The sequence below is a fragment of the Cyrtonyx montezumae genome, unplaced genomic scaffold (assembly GCF_038088225.1).
Source record: "Cyrtonyx montezumae isolate F1298 unplaced genomic scaffold, pur_monq_1.0 scaffold_2, whole genome shotgun sequence".
Lineage (NCBI taxonomy): Eukaryota > Metazoa > Chordata > Aves > Galliformes > Odontophoridae > Cyrtonyx > Cyrtonyx montezumae.
In genome coordinates, this window is record NW_027071936.1 from 47,988,468 (window position 1) to 48,010,886 (window position 22,419).

General features: G+C 38.7%; 1 protein-coding gene across 1 annotated transcript; it reads left to right on the top strand.

Moving 5' to 3' along the window:
• The first annotated feature begins 6,115 nt into the window (after positions 1 to 6,115).
• Positions 6,116 to 22,287, top strand: RELL1 (RELT like 1). The gene is made up of 7 exons (XM_065735688.1): positions 6,116 to 6,264; positions 13,323 to 13,547; positions 14,784 to 14,855; positions 15,855 to 15,912; positions 18,375 to 18,614; positions 18,995 to 19,182; positions 21,993 to 22,287. Exons 1-6 carry the CDS (start codon positions 6,177 to 6,179, stop codon positions 19,173 to 19,175), a joined length of 864 nt encoding a protein of 287 aa, XP_065591760.1. The 5' UTR covers positions 6,116 to 6,176; the 3' UTR covers positions 19,176 to 19,182; positions 21,993 to 22,287.
• The last annotated feature ends 132 nt before the right edge of the window (positions 22,288 to 22,419 follow it).

Here is a 22,419-nt window from a genome sequence, read left to right on the forward strand (position 1 = left end):
TAAGTCTACCAGACTTCCTTGGTTTACCACCCACCATTAAGTTCCCCAATGACTATTGTTCAGCTCTGACATGTTAAGATAACTCATCAAAATTTAACAGCGTGGAATATGAAGCAGTGGATTGCTGTTTCATTACTATAGGCCTTTGTTTCAGCCTTCATTTCCTTAAAATAAACATCACAATACAAAACCTTAATATAGTAAGTAAAAGTAATCATATGACTGCTATCTGTTGTGTAAAAAAAATTCCTTAACCATATCAGTGGAAAACCAAAGAAAAAGCTGCCCTCTGTGGGGATATGGTCTACTCTGTAGACTACTTCCATTTCTGCCTCTACCACACACACACCAAGCAAGCCACACTACCTTGTATGCTGAATAACATGGTTCTCCACAGCATTCCAAACCAACAGGCTTCTTTCACAACTTCTTTCAGCTTAAGATAGACTTGGTCATACTCAGCTCTTCCTTTAGTACTTCCCCAGGCTCCTCATTTTACCTATGTTCCAGGAGACTGGTCTAACAATAACATGGAAATCCTTACACCCTACCAACATCCAGGAGGCTCCTGAGCTAAGATCCGCAGTAGAGCCCATAAACTTGAAGCCCCAAGTATTTGAAAGCACATCTGTTTTGATGATTAGAACTAGCTGATACTAAATCATGCCCACACCTGATCAGAATCAGGAACATCAACATTCTTGCCTTTAGTCCCCTGAGGAGAGCATCAACTGTCAGGATCCGCCTGGGAACACCTATCAAGTATCAACAGGATCCAGTATCTCAAGAAACATAATTCATAATAACATTCTTCATAACAAGAAACAACCACAACAGTTTAAAGAGTTAAAGCTAATTGCACCACCACCCTCCTTATTCCCTACCATAATTGCTCTGATGTTACAGGTTGGCATCCTGGAGGGATGTGCTAGGTTCCATTTCTTGTTCTCAACAGTTGGTTAATCCACACGCAGAGGATTATAAAGTACTACCTCTATTCTTGGGACAATGTCTGTAGCTTTACTGCCATCTTCACAGACTTCAGCAGCTTAATTAAGTAGCTTAATTATTTGGCTCCAGAACCAAGACTTTTTCTAATCTCTCTAGTCCAAAGAATAGAATTTCACTCCAATCAGGGAGATCCAGAACAAACAAAGGGAAGTCGGTCCTGACTAAATCAAAATTCTAGAGGTTAAACTATTGTCTTGAATAGTGACAGCCACAATCTAATGTGATTTAATTTTATTAGGGGGACAGGATCACAAAATAGAGGTCACACCTAGAAAAACAGTGCCCAAATATTCTGCTTACTAATGTTTTCCCAACCTGACAGGAAAAAAGTGTGGAAATTGACAAGTTACTCTGTATTAAGTTTAGAACTTGAGAGTAGAACCATATTATTTTTACAGTTCTACTGACTTTAGAAGCTTCTTTTTCCACACGAGGCAGTACCTTTCAGAAATACACTTACTTCCCTCAGTAAATACAATAGCATTCAGGACAAAGTACAGAGCACTGTGCAGATGGGAGAGAGTTTCATTTAGCTTGCTGGTTACAACTTTTTCCTGACTAACAGTTTGTTGAACTGCCTTGAGCTAGAGGCATTTCTTCCACTATAAGATATGCTGGAGTTCAGATACTTTGTTTTAAATTATTAAGTATTGTTTTGCTTTTTGTTTTTTCTATTTTTAATAACTTCTCATAAATAAATGCTTAAGATCACCTTGTCTTCATATTTGGACAAGCATATTGAGAAGTAAGCTCAATTCTGCAAAAATTTGTAATTGCTATTATACAAAGGAGGAATTGAGCTTCTAGATCTACAGAAAGCCTACCAGAAAAAGAAATATTTAAACATAAGTTTTATGAGTGCCTACAGCCCAGCTCATGAAATCACTTTGCTTTCTTGCCACCATCACTGTTCCTAATATTAACAAGGCCATATTAATATTTTACTAACCCTGGTCTACAAAGTAAAAGAATATCAGTTGAGTTACTGCTACCAAAAAGCGCCTCTTTAACCACAGTGCTGTAACACAATGAAAAAGCTAGCAACAACAACACAGTAGCAAATTTCTAGGCTATAATAAATGGAGATATGCTCAAATACAGCAGCTACAGACGCAAAAGCAACAAAAACAGCTAAAAAAAAAACCTACTTACTTTTAGAAGACCTCAGGAACATGAACATCTTACACAAGATATGATTGCCTCTGCTGCCAACCCCTAAATGAGGTCTGGGAAGGAGTGGACCCTGGCTGCATCGCTTCTGGTCAATCAGGTGCATTGCATGCTCCTGAGCTCCCCTGGGTTAGCCCTGCCCTCCTGCCAGGTGCTCAATCATAATTTCAGGCTGTGACTTAGCATTTCAGCTACAGTAATGTACTTGGGTGTTTTAAATACTGCTAGCAGTTGGATGTGCCTTTAAAAAGTTTTAGAAGTAGTTTTCCCTTGTGTGTGTGGGTGGTACGTATAAGGAACTCTTTTTGGTATATGTGAGGAGGTTGAAAAGAACTATTAGAAAACTGACTCAAATACGCTTGTGTATGAATACATATAATTTACATTTCAAATGGTATTTACTGTGTTTAAGCTTCACTCATACTAACACTGGTTAATTTTATGCTGAAATACTTGTGTATAAGTAATCTTTAGAAATAGATACTGTAGGATTACACAGTTGTGGGGTTTGCACTCTAATCATTATTAAGTGAAGAAAAAAGTTAAGTCAAGTAAAAGGGCTTGATGATGTTTCCAATATATATAAATTTTCCTTGTTTTGAAGTTTAAGATCATGTAGCTTAAGTTGTGAAGGTGATCATTTCTGTCTTTTATGTACTGCTGCAGATGTCTTTTTTTCCTCTAACTCTTGCAGAGTTGTCTGTCCTGCTCTGATATATTATATTAAAAAAAAATCTTCCAAAAACAAAAGTCAATAATGAAACAGTAATGAAAAAAGCTAATTAACAGAGCAATTATTCAGGAACGTTTAATTTAATGTTAATGTGTGACTGAAATAAAAACCATAAGAGAAATATCAAGTAAAATTTACTTTTCTCTTAGTTCTAACTATAATGGACAAGGAAAGTCACATATTTTTCAGATTTCCAGTAACAATAGTGGGGGTTTCCAATGGTAGTTCAGAAACAAGTAGTAACTTGTACTGGCAGAAAAAAAAAGAATAAGATTATTAAATGTTTTCTAAGTGGTGTCAGCAACTAGTAGTAGGCCAAGCCAAAGGCTGTTTTGAGAATATTCCTTGACAGCTTTGCATGAGAAAAAGAAGTTACTTTATCCAAATCACTGCTTTATCTAATAATAGAAACAAACTGCAGATTTGTTTTAGAAATCTTGAGGAAGCAGCTGACGTAAACTGAGTTAATCAAAGCTTACTGCAACTTAGTTTTGAATCTGTTCAGGAAAGTTTGTGGTTTATAGTGTTTTTAATGTGGTTTATTATTTTCTCTAAGAGCTTGCAGGTGGTTTCACAGATCTTCTAGTGGTGAAGTATGAGGTCCCCTATGACCAAAGGGGTTTGTTCCAGTGTGTGAAGAAGGGTAAGAAGTTGCTGTCTTGGAAATTATGCCAATTCACTGTTTGTGGGCTATGTAGTAAATTGAGGTTATTTCCATAATCAGTCAAAAAAATAAAAATTCAACCAATGCTTCTGAAGTCAGAGAATTCAGAGGGAGAACCTGCAAGAATGTTCTTCTTTGGATTGCTTGCATCACAGAGGCAGATGTGGTTCAGAAATCCTGCTGGATTTGGAGATAACCTGCATGCAGGAAAACATCTCAGTCCTGTCTCCATTGGGAGGTGCAGTTGAAAGAGAACTGTTCCTCAAAAAATAGAAAATTACAATTGAAGAGACAGAGAAGAAGCTGCTCAGGTGAAGAGAAATACTTTCTGTAGGAAACCTGTGAAGGTCAAAGAGGTTTTCCTATGTTTGATTTCCCTTTCTGTTGAAATGGACACTTTTGTTAACTCCTGATAGTTTTCTTTGTCAATAAATAAATCAATACCAAACAAATTGTTCAAGTAAGAAATTCTTGAACTTCTTCAGGTTGAGCATTTGATTTGGTACTTGCAAAAAGAAAATCAGCAATGTCTGCTAATGCAGCTTAGGTACTATGTTCCACAGTTGTAGGTTTTTTTTGTTGTTTGCTTTTTAAATTAAGCTTTAATGTTTTATTATCTATGTCATAACTGTCTCTGCTGAGTATGTTCTTAGGGCTGCTTATTGCCCTTCCTAATGCTGATAACAGACAAACAGCAGTCAAATTCAGCTGCAGTTAGAAACAAATGTAGCATTCAGCCTTGAATTCTGGAAAGAATTGTAAAATCACTTTAATAGATGCTAAAAATGGGTATCTAAACAAGTATCTAAACAATCAATAGTGTTCTCTTGCTAGACTCAGAAAGTGCTTATCTCTGGAAAGGCACTTTTCCCTTGTTACCAAAGAAGGAAAAGAGGCAGTTGTTTTTATTTTTGCTTGTCAACATGTTTATCTTGGGTGTTAAATCATCCTGATCTTTTTCCACGTCTGAAAAAGACTTATATACAAATAGAGGCTACAGTTTGTACCATGAATAGAGCTGACCATCAAGCACACAGCAAAAAGGTTAAAACTGGTTATTTCCAGAGCTGCAGTTTCAGTGCACTCTATCCAAGTACACAAATGGTACAAATATACCATTTTTAAGAACACATTTTTCTGTGTATTTTCTTTACCATAAAATAAGATGAAGAAAAGTTATTAAGTGAGCTGGCTAGACAAGGAGGTGGCAAACTGGTGTGCTGGGTCCAGCAGAGAATAGCTCTAGCCAATGGCTAATAATGATATTTTTGAACAAATTACTGGTACTAGATGAACAAATCACTCAAGAATGTGAGTGGCTTTATAATTATTTCAATGTCATCTCTCTAAATTGAGTAAGAGCAAGTAAATAAATAATTTAGATCATGATAACTTGGAGTAGTGTATCTGGAACTGATGGGAAGCTGTAATTGCTCCTGCCTTGATACAAGAATACAATATGCGATTCTACTTACGCTTCTCCCATGGCAGCAGAGAAGTCCAGTTACAGATGCCAAGGCCTGAACACCTGGGCTGGCTTACCAGGATGTAAACCTATGCTGGAGTTGAGGTGTGTAGGAATACAAGTACAACATTGAGGCTCTGTGGATGGGAAGAGGCAAAAGGGTAAGTGTGAGAGTGGCTTATGTGTGAGCTCAGCGCTAATTAATGAAGTAGCATGGAGGCGGTGACTATTTGCAAGACCCAGTGTGAATGCTGCAATGGCATTTTCCGTAAAGCCATGTGGCCCTGTGTGTCACGTACTGCCCCAAGGTTACACTACCCAGCTTCAACCCAGTTCTGCCAACAAACGCTGCTCCCCCTGGCTGTGGGTAGCTCCTTGCACAGAACAGCTGTCCCCACAGATCTCCTCGGCATTTGGGCCGTGCCCTGGCAGTGAGGGTCCTCTAGGGACGGTAGAGTGGCAGAAGCCACCTCATGCTGCTGCAGAACTCACTTGTCTTGACCAAGACGCACCTCAGCCAGCCCTTGAGAGAGGCTCGGTGCAGCACCCGGCGTCTGGGAGCCAGTTCAGTGCTCAACCCACGTGAAGTAAGCTGGGTGAGAGCAGTCCGCGTGCCTTAGGGGCTGCTAAGTCCAACGCCGTGCTCTGAATCAGCCCTGTCTCTATCATGCCCCCCTCTGGGTCCTGTCATTGGAATTCCAGGGTGAGGCACTGCGGAGCACTACAGTTGTCAGCTGTGCTTACAAAGCCATCCCGTTCTCGGGCTCGCAATACCATCACAGCACGGCTGAGGTTGCAAGGGACCTCCAGCTCCGGCCAGAACACCAGAGCAGTGTGCCCAGACACATGTCCAACGGGGAAAATTCCACCGCCTGTGCTCCATCACCCGCGCTAATGCTTCTGCATTCAATGCTAATGCGAACTTCACAAATTTGCCACAGGAGCGCACAAGAAACGCCTTCTCCTTCTCTAACACCAAGCCAAGGGTGCACAGCTCCTCTCCCCGCGCTCAGCACCGCCCCGGGCCGGCTCCGCGCAGTCGCCGTGCGGGCAGGGCGCGCCCCGCCGCCGGTGGGTTGGGCCGGGCGGCAGCGGGGCTGCCAGCGCGGAGGCGGCGCGAGGAGGTGCCGGGTATGGCTCCGCCGGCAACGAGCGGGATCCCGCCGATCGCTCCGTCGCTTGGCCCGACGGCCGCCTGGCTGCGGAACCGCTCCGATGTCGGTGAGTGGAACGACGAGCCGGGACCCTTCTGCTTCCCGGGCGCCTCCGCCGCTTCTCCGCGGGGGTCGTCCGCTCTCCGCGGCGGGCCTGCGTTGGGCGGGAGGCGGCTGGGGCTCCGCCTGCCCCCGGCTCGGAGCTCTTGGCCGCGGCGCACGGCGCGGCGCTGCCCGCTGTGCCGGAGCGCGGAGCTCCGGGGGCGGCGCGGCCCTTCGTGTCGCGACAGCTCCCGCCGCCGTGCGGCTGTTGGGTCTGGCGTGGCCGTGGGCTGGGTTTGGAAAAGCTATACGGTGAGCTGTGCTTCTCGTAACCGTTCTCTAGTTACTTTTACTTAGAGCCGGAGTGGGTGAGTGACTCACGGAGTATAAATGATTCGAGGAACTGCTTCTACTTGGATGTCCGCTGTGAGGTTAAACTTGGTTTTGTGTTTAGGTTTTAGAAACCCTGTTTGCTGTAACCCTTAAGTGCTCCGAGCGCTGCTCGCGTAACTTCCCAGTGAGTCTCTCTGTTTGTACCTAAGCCCTGACGTTGTGGTACTGGTAATCCCAGAGCCAAATGCCTCCTGCTGCCTGTGCTGTCTGAAGTGCTAACTGTCACACATAAACTCGCTGCTAGGCGCTCCTGGGTGCCGGTGGCTGCACATTACACCTGTGTGACAGGGCATGGCTGAGGGCGTATGGCTTGTGTGAGTGCACACAGCACAGCCATGATTACTAGCGTGAAATTAGGCACAAAATACTTTGGAGTCTTTCTGTACTCCCTTTGTAAGTCTGTGATTAGTGCTTGGTACATGTCAGCTTGATTAGAAATGGTTTGAGGTGTCCACCACCTGCTGTTTTGCTCTGAAAGCAGGAGGCGTGAAAGCCTTGTCATCTCGCTCATTCCTTCTCTTCAGGAGAGCAGAAAGAAGTACCAGTAGGCACAACTGAGACCTGTAGAACAGTGCTATATATGTTGTCATTATCACTCTTTTTCTTCTCAAATTCAACCAATCAGAGGCACTGAAAAAACAGCCAATGTGGAGTTCAGATCTGTGTTGATTGCTAATTGGCTCTGCATGGCCTGAACACTTTTTTCAGATGTTCTGTGGCAGATGTAAGAGAGGAGAAGGATTGCAGATGTTCCTTCTCTACTTGAGCCTGACTACATTTTCCTCCTCCTCTCTGAATAAGCTTTCATGAAAGGTTTAATATATATGTATATATATATTAGATTGCTCTTCCATAGTTGCTATTTTGGCATATTGTTGCATGTTCCTCAGTCTGTTGGGATGGCTGTGCAGTTTGCTACTGGCATCTGGAAGAAAATGCCCAAAGGTGTTTTAGTAAGCTGCAGGATGGCTGTGTGTAGACTTGTAGGTACTCTTGAAATGTTCATACCCAGGTTTATTTCACTGAGCACTTTTCCAGGGGAGCTGAAATGCCAAGTACTTGGACATAGTACTGATACCTGTGATTTCATGGTGTGCATCAGGTGCACTTTTGAAAGCAAACAGTTGCAAAATGTAACAGGAAATGCAAAAACTACAAGATAACACTGTTTCTTTTTCCTTCTTCCTGAGGTCTGCCAAATGCTTTCTGCTATATAATCACACAGAGGATATGCTGGTTTTAGTTAAAAATCTTTAGCTGATTTCAACTAGTGTGAATGTTTGCACAGAACTGTTGATTTTATGTGTTTCGTAGCATCGCTTTAATGCTGCTGGCACTTGAGAATTTTCTAATGATATGGAATAGTCTCAAACATCTGATGTGTCCAGTAGGGATTCTTTATTCTTAGACAGCCAAATGGATTAAGTGCTCTTTGTTAATTGCATGGAATGCATTCTGTTTTTGAAAGCTGAAATTTGATGTTAAGTGTGCGAAGTACTGTAATGCTGATTAGCAGTGAAGTGTGAGATTCTGACCTGTTTCCTCAGCTGCATCTACTTTCATGTACAAGGAAAAGGCCGAGTCTCTCTCACTGCTGTACATAGTGCTATTTATTCTTTTTTTTTTTCAGTGGGACTGAGCTGCTGTTGATATTTTTATCTTTTTTTTTTTTTTTTTGTCTTTGAGGTCTTAATCATTCCAGATGCCTTCATGATGTGATTACCCAGACAGACAGGGCAACTGACAAGATGAGGTTTAAGCTTCATTTGGGACTGCGTGAATCACAATGGTTTTGAATTGCTGAGGGTTACACGCATTATACGCTGCTGCTTTTAGCTATAGTTTGCTGTTAATAGGACCTGTCTGTGCTTAGAAGGTATCTCCTCTGTGCCCTTCCCACCAGCTGTCATGGAAGCCTGTGCACAATTTTTTGTGGTCAGCTTGTTGAAACGGTGTTGATGTAGCATGTAACTGGGAGGGAACTCATCATGGCAGAGACATAATGCTCAAAGTTCAGAGAAGGCTTTCTTTCCAGACCTACTGCAGGATGTACTCTTGATGTCATCATAAATTTTGTGGTAACTTCAGTGAGTCAAAGCCTCAGTTTCTAGTGTAAGGGCTCCAGCAGGCTCCACTTTGAGGTGCTGTGAAAGATTTGCAGGTTTATGGGTTTGAATGTGATGTTGGGTAGTAAGGATGCAGAGATCTCTGCCAGCCTCAGAGGTCTGTGCTGTGCTTTTGTGAGCCATGTGGCTGATATCTTGTTTGAGATTCTGCTGTTGACAAATCTAATGAAAGTTTTGAAGTTTGTTCCTTACAGCAGACCTTAAACAACCTCTAGGGCAATTGGTAGCACCGCTGCTAGTTTCCATAGTTGTCATCTTCTTTTATTATGTGACTTCCTCTGTCTCATTGGACTTCCTGCTTATTTCACTTGTTTGTAGGTTCCGTTTACTACAGGGTAGCTAAAAGTGAAGGAGAACTGAACGTATTGAATGTTCCTCTTAAATGATAGCTTTTTCTTTTCCCGTTGTTCAGTTCATGGATGTTCCCCAAAGTACCATTCTCTTTAACAGTAAGTTAAACAAATGTTAGGCAGCAGGTTGCCTTCACTTGCTCTTTCCTCTGGAAAACACCCTGTTTAACCTGTGCCTTGTCTATAGTTTGCTCTGGTCTCCTCTATAGCTACCACCTTAGTGGTAAGACAGGGATGCAAACTTTGATTTAAACCTCTTGTCGTAGCTGTGATTCAGTGTTAAACACACAGTTTCGGCTTCTCCTGGAGGTAGAATGTCTCATAGTTTGATGCAGTGTAAGTATACTTGTGTCAAGGTTAGGAAAAGATGAAGCACTGGCTGTGGAGGCAGCTGCTGTTCCCTTGGAAGGTGAGCTGAAGTGGGAATTGCCTGCTGATTTCTCTTCGTGGCATTGCCAGCTTATGTCAGCCTTTCATTTCACCTGTAAATAATTCCTATGGCCACATAGTAAACTGAATAAGAAGCAGTCCAGGCATTAAAGAAAGAAAAACTATCAGAAAACAGCTAAGCAAGTCATTTTTTTGTTTAAATTATTTTGAACTTTGAGTGATTCCTCCTTTACTGTGGATGAGTGAACTGGCATGAGAAAGAACAGAGAGAGAAGTGCTGAAGATAATGCTGCTACTGAGACGTTTACAGCTGTCCTTAGCTGAGGTGTCTGAGCAGATTCTACATCTTAACTGAATGCTTCATTTGTCTTGTACTGTACTTAAATAGGTTGCACATTGATTGTACTTGATTTATTTAACAATTGAGTTAACTTCAAGGCCAACAGTAGTTTGTTTCTGTATACTGAGATAGAAAGCTATATTTCATTTTCATGCCTGAAAGCAGGAAATATGATCATGCAACTTTTTGAACTACAAGGATAAGATAGTAAATATAAATAATTGCATACATAGTAGATTGATTGCTAGAACAATCAAATTCATGGAATATAAACAAAGCTCTTTAAAAGGCATGCCGTAAGAAATAAATGGCATGGGCTTAATAGACAAAATCTGGCATAACAAAATGGGATTCTTTATCAGCAGAACAGAGATTACGTCATTGTTTATGGGCTTCTTGCTGTAGATTAAACAATACAATAACTGGAATGTGCTTAAAACAATCCATTAGATGTTCATTATACATAAGTTTAGTATGGGAGATTTAGAAAAATAAAGACAATACATTATTTTAATGATGAATTTTACATTGCTTATGTAACAACTAAACAGATACAATCTTTGTTACTGAAAATATTTCATTTTCAACCATCTGAGTTGTTCTTTAAGCGATATTAAATCAAGATTTTGCTTTGCTCTGTGGAAAGTTTGAGAATTACCTATTTAGATCACTCCTTAAGGCGAAGCCTTGAGCTGATTGGAGCTCCATCAGAGAAGTTGTAGTGATCATGCTAAATGAAATCTTCTCATACTGCTAAAACCAAGTAATTCTGAAGCTTGGTATGAGCAAAGTCTGTTTATGTGGCAAATAGTTACTAACAAAAGAATTGTTCTCATCCTCCATATGCAAAGAAAAAAGAAACAACAGTATGCAGGGGGGACAGGCTGTTGCCTTTGCAGGATCTTTAGCTCCGTGCTGCAAATAGTTGTCTAGGAACAGCTAATCTTGCTCTAGGACAGCAGCGTGGAGCAGGATGGCCTTGCTGACGTGTTCCAGTCTCTATTTTCTGTGAAACTTAAGGGGGAAAAGGTTTGCTAAAGAGCAGTACCTTTGTGTGTGTGGTTCACTCCAGCCTCATTATTACTACAGCCTTCAAGATACTGTAGTCTTAGAATTCTTATTCATTTATTTGTGATTAATCATTACCTTGCTAACATGGAGCAAAGACAGTGTCTAACTAGAATGTTAATAGATCTGACTCAGGCTTATAAAAATTGTAATATGAGGAAGGATGTTTTTCTTTTCTGTTTTCCTCACTAGATCAACATTTTTTCCTCCTTTATTCTATTTCTTTAAGGTTTTGAAATATATTTTTGAGCCATTGTGTAGATGGAAAGTAGAACAACTTGGCCTTTGTGTCTGAGTAATGATGAACCAGAATAAAAGAAAAGTTCTTGACTGAGGCTGACTGTTTTTGTATTTTACTTTTAGTAAAATTTTAGTTAAGGGCAGAGAATACTTAAGATCAGTAGTTAAAACATACTCTTAAGCAGACAAAGCTACAGGTGATCTAAGTTAGCATGAATGTAATCTGTGGTTTGTAGTTTAAGCAGCATTTTAAACATGCCAAGTATTGCTCCTAAATGTCTGTATTTAGAGTGCATCTTCAGGTAATTTTGATATGTGGGCTGAGTCTGCACAGCTGTATGAGAACATCAGGACAGGAGAAACACCACAGCAAACTGATTTTGCTAAGTATTGGCTTGACTCAAGGAAGGACTGAACTTTCAGTAGAATCCTGTGTGAAGCAACACATGAGAATGGGGTAACTGTCACTATTCTGCTAGTAAGTGTAACATGCCTCAGAGGAAGGAGAACAGTCATAAAACGAGTGATGCAGCTGTGATTTGGGACATGAAATGTATTGCTCATATCCAGGCAAGTCTTGTTCTTGTATTACATTGTATACATGGCCTGTCGGAGCAAAGTCAGTGGAGGAGCATAGAACTGAGGGTAGGAGGGACCTTGTGAAGCAGCTTTATGTCTGGAGAAACTGTGAGGAGCCACAGCTTGAATGGCTGGAAGCATTTGCTCTCTGGGTTTGAAATAGATGTTACCTGCCACGGTCACAGAGGAAAGTCAGGAGGAGATTTCTTAGGATAATGCTGCTTTTCTCACAAAGAGACATAGGAAACACGATGAGTCGGATTCATCTTGTGGCCCTTCTAATCTGTCCTGTTAGGTATCTTGAGTAGTAATGATCACCTCAGTGGTGTGATTTCTGTTTATCCTTTTCTTGTCTTTTACTTCCCTGTAGTATAAAACAGTTGCAGTTTTTAAGTGTTAGCTTGTTCAGCTCTTCTGTTGCTCAACTGTCCTGCCCAGGTACAGTTTAAAGCTACTGAAAATTACATACCTAATAATTTCTACATACAGTTATGTGTAGCATCGCTGGCCTTTCTTGTAAGAATGAATAGCTTTCTTTTTTGGGTTTGTATGCAGGCTAGGCCATCTGGCTCTGTCCCAAGCAAACATCCTGGGGTTTAATTTTAACATTAGAGTTAATTCAGCCTCCAGAAGTATTCAGATGTTTTCTGTCATTTCCTTTAGTTTTCTGCATTCCCACTGTTGTGTAGCAAATTGATTAAGATAAATACATAATGCTTTTATTTTATTTCTTATAGAGCTGGCACAGTAGAGGTGATTTTGAAGTAATGGTCTTTCTGCAAATTTCTGGAGATGCTTAAGTGTGGGTTTTTGTTTGTTTGTTTTTCTTTTTTATTTTCAGAGGGAGGAGTTAGTTGGCTTTGGATATTTCTGTTGTGAAAGTTTCACTATCATGCAATTGGCTTTCTGATGAATCTTCCTTCCTTTAACCCATTTAGTAGCAACATTATGAATTACCATCTCTGTTTTAATGCAAGTAGGTTGAAAATATGTTAAAATCCATTAGAATTTTACTCATCTTATTTTGTTGCCATTCTTTCCTACTCAAAAAAAAAAAAAAAGAGTAGAAAGGCAGGAATGTTTTTGTATATTTGGTGGTTATTATGTAAATCTTTATTGTGTATAGTGTGTATGCATAAACTTCAGAGACTCAGAAGGAGTTCTGAGTATGCAAACATTTTTGGATTTAACTGAACAGTTGGACTTAGTTGGAATCTGATGTAGTTTTCTAATCTCGTTGCCACAAAAAATTCAAGAAGTCTGATCCTTTCATCAATGCTAAATCCTGTACTAGGATATATTAGGAAATAGCCCATGCTTTTTTTATCTGTTTTGCATAAAGATAGGACTTCAGGAATTGTATGAAGTTCCCCTCACTGATGAGAAGGAGCACTTGTGGTGTTTAGTTTTCTGTGAAATACGCTGGCCCTCATGTTGAGATTGGAAGTGTTAAGGCTGGAATGCTGTTTGTTCTTCCACACAATATTTCTTCAATATGATGGGGGAGTTTTTAATACATGATTGGTAATTGTAATCATTTTATGCAGAGAAGCTACTGACTGTTACAGGCATAAACTCTGTGTATTCTATTATGTAGGTGATGTACAGGCCTTGGCAAGCCATGATTTACCAACAACTACTGTGACAACTGGCAATAACAAGCCTGAGCACCTAGAGTATGTTGCCTTTGTATTGGTGCCTGTTTTCTTCATTATGGGTCTGTTGGGGATCCTCATCTGTCATGTCCTTAAGAAAAAAGGGTATCGTTGCACAACAGAGGCTGAAGAAGTAGAGGAAGAGGAAAAGCCTGATGAAAAAATAGGTAATCAACATGTCTAAAATCATATTTCTACTTTTTTTTTGAAACACTGCAGCCAATATGGCATTAACTTTTTGTGAGCTTTCTGTCATTTCGCTGTCTAGATTAAATATCATACAATATTAAGAGAAATATTTTTATTACCATCGTGTCTGTTGGTTTTTGGTCTTTGCCAGTCTTCCACCTTCCCGCATGAGTCCTTTAAAGTAGAGTTAAAGAGCTCATGAAGTATCCAGCATATTTGTTTGTGAGTGTGTGTATTGGAGTCACCAGACCCTTCTTGTGCATTCCATGTGCTGCTGAGAACAAAGCATTGAACATCAGGGAGTGGTGAAAAGCTGTTGTTTAAAGCCTTAAGTCTAAGTTTTGTGTTTAACAAGTTTAGTTTTTTCATGTTGCACTGTGTTTCTCATCTCCCCTTTCATTATGGAACTGTGCCTTTGGGTTGACTGTCTACATTCTTTCTTATGTAACGTGTGCTGCTTGTTTTTTTTTTCCCTTAAAGATACCTTTGTTCTGTCTTTTTTTCTTTCTTTTTTTTTTTTTTTTTGTACTCTTATGATTCCTAATTCACATCTTCCCCTGCTTTTTCACCCCTGAGAAGAGTGTTATATACAGCATTTGGCTAGGTAAATAGAAAGGCCAAGTCACCTGTAAGTGATCCAGGCCTCTTCCTTTCTCCCATCTCTGGATAGTATCTAAGCAGGTTCATAGTAAGTGCACAGTGCCTGTGTGGTAACAGAAGAGTCATTTGCTGCAGTAAAGATCTGTCATTGTGTTCCTAAGCAATCACTGCCTGGGGCTTGTTCTCAACCAGTGTGTCTGTTTAATCTATTGGTTCAAGGAAGGTGTAACAGCTAGGTGAGTGGCAGTGAATAGGGGCATCTTCTTCTGAGGAAAAGAGGTGTGTAAGTTGCTTTACAGAGTTGTAGGCTTTGCAGAGAAGAAGATGAAAGGTGAAGTAAAGAGAAAAGGAAGCCCTTAATTTACTACTTAGAGGAAAATCTAAGGCCTAACCTATCAAACTTGCCTTCATCCTCTGATTATTTTTTTTTCATTTAAAAAATAGACCCAATGTCATTTTCTTTCTATAACATCATCTGGTGTTTTTTACCTTTTTTTTTTGTTTGGGGGGGGAGGGGGTAGGTGAGATGGTTTAGTATAGTTTATTTTTAAAAATAATTTTTTGTTTGTTTTGAAAGGGCAAAATACTGACAAAATATTTATTTCATTGTACAGAAATGAATGAAACTGCGCATGAGAATAGTGACACTGTAGGACAAATTATTAACTACATTATGAAAAATGAAGGTATAGTATGGGGATACTGAAGTCATGAGCCTTGTGGTGGTGTCTAATAAGTATATGTATATTTTTAAATATTCAGAAGTGTGGCATATTTGTATGTTTTCATTTAATAGCCTTTTTGTATGTGTGTTCTTTGAGATCGCCTGCAGGAGGCAATGATTCCAAGCAAAGTGAAGGCATTTTTTGATTATCTGAAAATAATTTTGTATAGTAAGTTTGGTTCATGCATTTTTTGATCTTATATTAACTATTGGGGCATTTGAATTTTTTTTTTCCTTTTTTAAACATATTTTTGCTTGGTTTTTTTCAAAGAGAATAGGGTAGAGTTGCTCTGACTCGGGATTTCAGACGTGATATCTTCATGTGCTATCTGCACAAAGTAAATGATAAAACACATACTATAAGAAAAAGTAAAACTACACGTAAGTGGCCTGAAGAGTGCTTGGGTTAGTTCAGAATATTTTTACCAGTCAGAGCAACCTTTAGAAGACTGCATGGTTTTATAGTATGTTTATTCTGTTAATTTTACATTTGTATAAATTAAAGTTCTCCTAAGCATTGAACCTGCCTTGAGTTCTGAATGAAGCCTAAACCTCAAAGTTTTCTTTTTCTTGCTGTTTTTCTTCTTTTCTTGGTGTTTTTTTTTCTCTTAAATTGTTCTGTAAGTGTGATTTTGATGATACTCCTGTGAGCAAATGATGGTTTTTTTTTTAATTTTCAGTGATCTTGTGTAGGAGTACTGTGCAGATGGCTGCTACATAGCTTGTACTGGGACAAAGCTTTCAGTGCAACATGAGCAGTAATTTTAGTAGCTTATGTTAAGAAAATTGCATAGGATTTTGTAAACTTTTTTTGCATGATTCCCTCTCATGCCTTTTTGGTGATATAGACAATGCAGCCATCTTTCTTCTGGCTGGAATTTCTTTTAGCACCTTTAATTTTGTTGTTTTTCTGAAGTTAGAGCTGTGTGTTTTTGAAGAATTCTATTTATTCTCATTACAGCAAATGCTGATGTGTTAAAGGCCATGGTAGCAGATAGCAGTGTCTTTGAACCTGAAAGGTAATTGCTCAACTTTTTAATGTGTGTTTCCTGAGGGAACTAAAAATGTACCCTTTCAAAGGGTTTTATTTCCTGTGCACATTTAAGACTGCATCACTTCCTTGAGTTGTCAGGCGAGAGGATGATAGCTTGATTTCTTTGTTGTGTCTTTGAGTTCACTATGTTTTGGTGTAAGTCCCTTGATAATATCTTGCTCTTCTGGTTAAATGTTCTCAGCCTGTCAAAATATTTCATTGCTTTCTTGACCTAAAGATTTACAGAGGCTGCAAATATTTGTTTACTTTAGGATGCAATTACTTCCAAATTGGTTTAATCAAAACTTGATGATTTGAAAAAGCAGAGGCAGCTGTTTTGTTTGTATGGATGCTAACTTTAAATAGTGTCTCTTTCGATATCTTCATTTTACTCTTGCATTATAATTTCAGTAACATACAGTGGCTAGCCTACTTTTCTCCACCACGCACCTATCTACAACTTTACATAGGGAAAGCAGTCTGCAATTTAAGGGCCAAACATATCACTTAATTAAATGTGCTCATATCTATATGTAGGGACCTTTAAACTGTATCTGTGTTACCAAACTCTTCTTAGGAAATCCCGTACTTCTATCAAGGCAGAGGAAACGGATATTCAAGTAGTAAAGTAGGAATGTATAGTTTTAGCAAATGATTTGATGTGCAACCATTTGTCTCCCATTTTAATGATGAGAGACTTGGTATTGAAGAAACATATTTCAAATTTAATGAAATGAACTCTTGAATGCAGAGATTATTTTGCAGCTATTTTTTCATGGTGCATTAAGAATTGGTAGAATTTTAACTCAGACATCTTGTGTGGGTGTGCATACTTTGTGAGTTTCTCTGCTGTTTCAGTGAATTAAAATATAAAAATGGGAAGGAACTGTGGTCTTATGAGAATACCAAAAGATGTGGTAGTTTGTTCTTGCATTAATTCTATTAAAGGTGCTATTAAAGCTTTAGTAGCTTGAGTGCAATTCCCTTGTATTTATTTGTGTGTTCAGTCTGCTGTGAAATACTAGTGATAGAAATAATCATGGCAAAATTAAATCTGCACTTCTGCTACTTGAAGTCATTTCTTCTTGTTCTTTACTTCAGATATGGGTTTTAATTTCTTTCTAAGTTTCTTTTATTTGTTTGAAGACCACTACATTCCTGCTGACTTTATTTATTTGTTCTGAAAATAAACATCTAAATAGCTACAATCTTTCCATGGCAACTTTTATTTCTTTGTTCTCTTTTGGAGTTTCTTTGGTTTGTTAGAACTTTTTCTTGAAATAACATTCCTAAAACTGGAGGAAACATTTCAGTTAAGGCACAATTAAAGCTTAATAATATAACTTTATTAGGTTGTTATTTCCATGGTGAAATAATTTTGTCATTTTAAAGCAACAGAATCCTAATGATTTATGTTCAGCTTGTGATTTTTACCTTCTTTTTCTGAAGAATGGGTGTTTGGCTAACTGCCTCTGTCTTTTTAATGTTTATTTCTGCTAAAGCACTGAAATTTGTGTTGTCCTTACTGTGATACCTCCAGTATTTTTTTGTAAGATTTCTGTGTTTGTCTTCCTCAAGCACACTTTCTTCCTATCATCCTCATTTCTTGGCTTGTCCTCTACAGATACTATAGACAACCTCAAAATTCACAGATACTTCAGATATTTTTCTCTTCAATTACTTAAAGAACTATTTAAAATATTGAATATGATCAAGACCAGAATAACTGGATTGAAAATGTCTTTTCAATTTTACAGTAATCTGATAAATAACTTTCTGGTATATCCTTATTCAGAAGAATGTCCTTATTCTGCCTTAAGTTGTAGTCATTTCACCTGTTGTGCTCTGAACTCTATCTTGCTTTATGAGAATATGTTGCAAGACAGCGCAGTACTGCTGCTGTCCAAAGAAGTCTTTGCTTTTTGTCTGTTCTGTTTTTCTGCTTTAGGAGAAATTAAGATTAATTTCATGGGTTATTCTCAATAGGTGCATTTTGTTCATTGTAATGCTTTTTCTTTTTTGGGGGATCTTTTTAAAAGCATCTTTCTGAAACTTAGGCTGGATGTCATGTTAATCCCATTTCATGTCAGATATTTAGTTTTGCCTTAACACAGTGTTGTGACAGTGACTTTCTGTGAGTTCTTAAAAAAGTGGAACAAGTCCACTTACACTGTTTTTCTCAATTTTAACTTAACTTATTTTTTCGTTTCCTTGTACTTTCTGTCAGTTATGTTAACTACATGACTGCAGATCCACTCGTTCATGGAAGTGATTTTTGAACTGTGAAAATATGGTTTTAGAGGGAATATAAATTCATTTATCCTCGCAAATAAACTGTCCTTCATAAAAGTATTTCTTCGTCAGACACAAGTGAAGGCTATGCTTTATTTTCCTTTTAAGAAACAAGATTTAATAGTATACTCTGCATTTCCTTTATACTTCCTCTAGCCCTTTGTCTCCTAACACTCCTGGGAGTCCAACAAGTCCAGGGTCTCCTTTGTCACCTGGTGCTGCTCCACTTAAACACAACTGCAAAGGCCATCACTTACATACAATTGGAGGAGTAATAGAAAAGGATGTTTGTTCTCGCTGTAGCCACAAGCGATGGCATCATATAAAGCCAGCTCACAAATCCAAAGAACACAGAAGAAGTCGCCTTGGAGAGGTTACAGTACTTTCTGTGGGAAGGTAAGATATGATGCCATTTTATTGTATCCTTTTCTTAGAGACACTGCAGTGGGCCACGTGGGATCAGCTATGCATTGATTTTACTTATTTATAGAATTAGTGATTATTATTTTTTTAATCCCATTACTAGTAAACTAAGTTTAAAAACCAGGTCCCTGAGAAAGTGTGATTCAATGGCAAATAATGTTTAAGATCTGCATGAGTTATAAAAAGGAAGATTACTCTGAAGTGAACACAAGTCTGTGTGAGTGTGCACCTTAACTTAACGATCTTGGGATTCCCCTATCTAAAAATGCATGCGTGTCCATACCCTGGCTCCATAGAACAATCTTGGTAATATCTAGGGACATGCAACTGAATCTCTCCTTTGGTCACCTCAGGTTTAGAGTCACAAAAGTGGAGCACAAATCCAATTCCAAAGAACGGAAAAGCTTGATGTCTGTTACTGGGGTGGAGGGCCTCAATGGTGACATGCCTGCCACGCCTGCGAAACAGGAAGCAAAAGAAGCACCTGCCACACCTGTGAAAGAGGGGACACAAGAGAGGAGAAGCTCACAGTGAACTGCAGGTATGGCACTGGGAACTAGTGAAAGTGATATACTGGGAAACAGATTGAGACAACCAGCAGGGAGATAAAAGGTTGTAAATGTATCTGTTCTGTGTGAAAACTCATTAGGCAATTCTGAAAGTTCCTGTAAAAGTCTGTGAAATTATATTTGAGCATTAAGTTAACAATAAATTGGTAATCCTGAGTTTATCTGATTTTTTTTATTTACACTTGAAAATTTGGACGGATGTAGGAGTAAAAGGTGCTTCATGAAGGTGACATCTCTGTTCTGAGAAGTTGAAATTTGCACATAATTTTTCACAGTAAATGGACAGTTCAGATCTTAGTGGCGATGTGCTGGTCTCCTAAAAGAAACAAATACTGCTGGCTGCTTAATCACTGGAATAATTGCAGTGCTTCTTCATTGTTCTCACTGATACTGCATGTCAGGTGGCTGCTTATTAGATACTTCTCTGATAGATCAGTGAAGCTTTAGCTAATAAGAATGTACATGCATGAAAATGCTCATATCATAGTGGTATGTGGTAGGTTATTAAACCAGGATGATGGGGATTCTCTTGAGGTGTTAAAATTTAGGGAATTGCTTGATATCCCATTGAGCATGTTGAAAATGCCTGTCATGTTTTGGAATGCCCACCTGCTGGTGGGGGTGGGGGGGGCGGGCATTGGGACTAGTGGGAGGAGCGTAGGATGCAACAGTTGAGATTGTAAGGGAGGAAGAAAACAATGTAACTGATCATCAGTTGGAGGGTTTAACAAGGCAAAGGCAATTTTACAAAACCGAAGTGATGAGAGGCTGACCTTCGGGAAGATGGGAGTTCCAGCATAACAAATAAGGGCATCAGATTTGAAGGAAGTGAACAAGTGACAGAGCACAAGTACAGTGACAAACTCATTCTACAAAAGATAAAATAGTGAGTCAGCTCAACCCAATTTCAAACTTTCAGTAATCTCAAGTATAAGAAGGAATCACACATATGAAAATGGAGTAAGTTCAAAAAACAAAATTCCAGGAATTTAAAAAGGAAAACAAATTGTAGAGATGGCTTGCTATACTGTGGATTACTTCCTTCTAACCTTTACTGTGGGTACAGAGGGTTAAACTAAGAGAATGTATTTAACTGGATGCTGTTTAACAAGTATTTTTTTTTTTTAACTGAATAAAATAATAAATAACCTCTTCCCTCATTAGCTGCATCAGTATTTTCATGTCCAGCTGGACTGGGCGTGAAGGTCTGTGATCTTTCTTTCTAGTATTTCCAGTGGGAAATCAGATTGTTGCTAATATGTTCTTGTACTTATGAGATGACGACTTGTCTCTTAACATGAAAAATAGCAAGAAAAGGGCATTCCAGTGCACTTGTGATTTGAAAAGTTTGTTTTCATTATCTGGAAATGCTTTGTACTTGTTTTGTAATTTGTCCTTTCCCAAATTAATGAAAGCTGTTCCTTGTAACTACCTAAAAATTATTCCCTAAGTTTGAACTACTTCAACCTAAAAATAAGCTACTCTCTAGAGGGAGAAAAGTAAAGCTATAAAGAAGTGACCATCTATGGCTTTTCTTTTTTATTGTATAACCTCCATCAGGATTTAAGATACAGCTCTTCTTGAAAACAAATATTCTAATGGTGGAGAAATGACTCAGGGGAGTCACTTGTAATGGCCTCTCCAGTCCAACAAAACTGTTCTGTAAACTTGGGAAACTGGCCAGGCCTGTTTGCTCTGCACTATAAGGAAAAAAACCAACAACAACCAAAAAAAAAAAACAAAAAACAAAAAACCAAAAAAACCCCAGCTTTTGCCTGAAAGCTTAACATTCTGTTCTCTAGTGTGTTTCTAGATCAGTTTTTGTCCACTGCCATGAAAAGCTGTTCATAAGTAAGCAGATGCTAGTTAGATTTTTGTTTCAATTACTTGTTTCAGACTTCTAATAAATTATAGCTTAATTTACTGACATTGAATGAATAAGCAATATTTAGGACTTCTGTGTTTGTAGCCAATAAATGTATGATTAAAAAGCATATTGTTTTAGAGAACTTGGCTCAGATCTTCAGATATAGAGGAAGAAGGGAGGCACAAATGTGCATGTAAGTGCTGCAAGAAAAAGGGTTGTTCCAGCTTTTTGGAGGCACTAAATTGGTCCTTTGTGCTTTAAATGGCTGTAACTGAGAGTTCTGTATGAGATAAAATCCCTGAGTTGAGCAGTACCTTCATGCTGCTGGTTGCTGGCGCTCACTGTTATTCCTTTTTCTTTCCCTAAACTGACATATTCTTAGTATTTTCTCGAAAAGAGCTCTTTGGTGTTTCAGTTTATCCTTCCATCTTGCTGCCTGCATCTGTTAATAGTTCGCATGCCTTCTCTCCATCTCCGAGGTCCATGATCTTGAGCAGATTCCATTTCATCATTTCAGTTTACTTGAAGTATTTTTAGTGGCACATGAAAAAGGAGTAAATATGGAGCAGATACTTAAAGTATTTGAGTTGAGCTCTGTGGGAAGCTGCTAGGAAAACAAAAACTTAAGTTACTGCTGTGCTATAGCTGTGTAATCTTTCCCATTTCTGATATTCCTTTCTAAGTTGTGTGTGCTTTACACTGCAGTGTGATTTATTGGATTGCTGGTGGTTTTGTCCATCCTTCTCATGATTATCAGCTGAATTTTTAGCTTTTCTCATTTCTTATTCTAAAACTTGTAATGCATAACCACCACACTAAGTAATTCAGGCATTTTTTCCATTTCAGAACATCTGTTTTTAATTGACATGCTCATTCTGTAATTCTGGACTATCTGTGAAATTTCTTCTTTTTCAGGTGGAACTTCTAAAAGAAGTTTGTCAACTAGCACTTTGGAGAAAACAGAGAACTCCCAAGAGATGCATTCTATTTAAGGAAATGTATTCATGGCACTGTAGCATTTTATAAGTTTTGTGATGGCATCCAAAGTTAAATACTGATTTTTACTGGTGAAAAAACATTAAGATTTATACATACATACTATTGAGCTGTATGGACCTCATACCAAAAGTTGAGTTTCATCTTCAAAAGAAAAAATATGTGTAACTTTTTGGACAGGAAAGGTAAAAAACAAACAAACAAAAAAACCAAACAACAAAAAACACCTTAACAGACAATTTTTTTTTCTTCTTAGACTTCTTTTAATGAGCTCAATATTACAAGAAATCTCTATGGATGGACTATGTTTTACCCCTTTAGTCCATCTGGATTTCTTTTTCCTCTC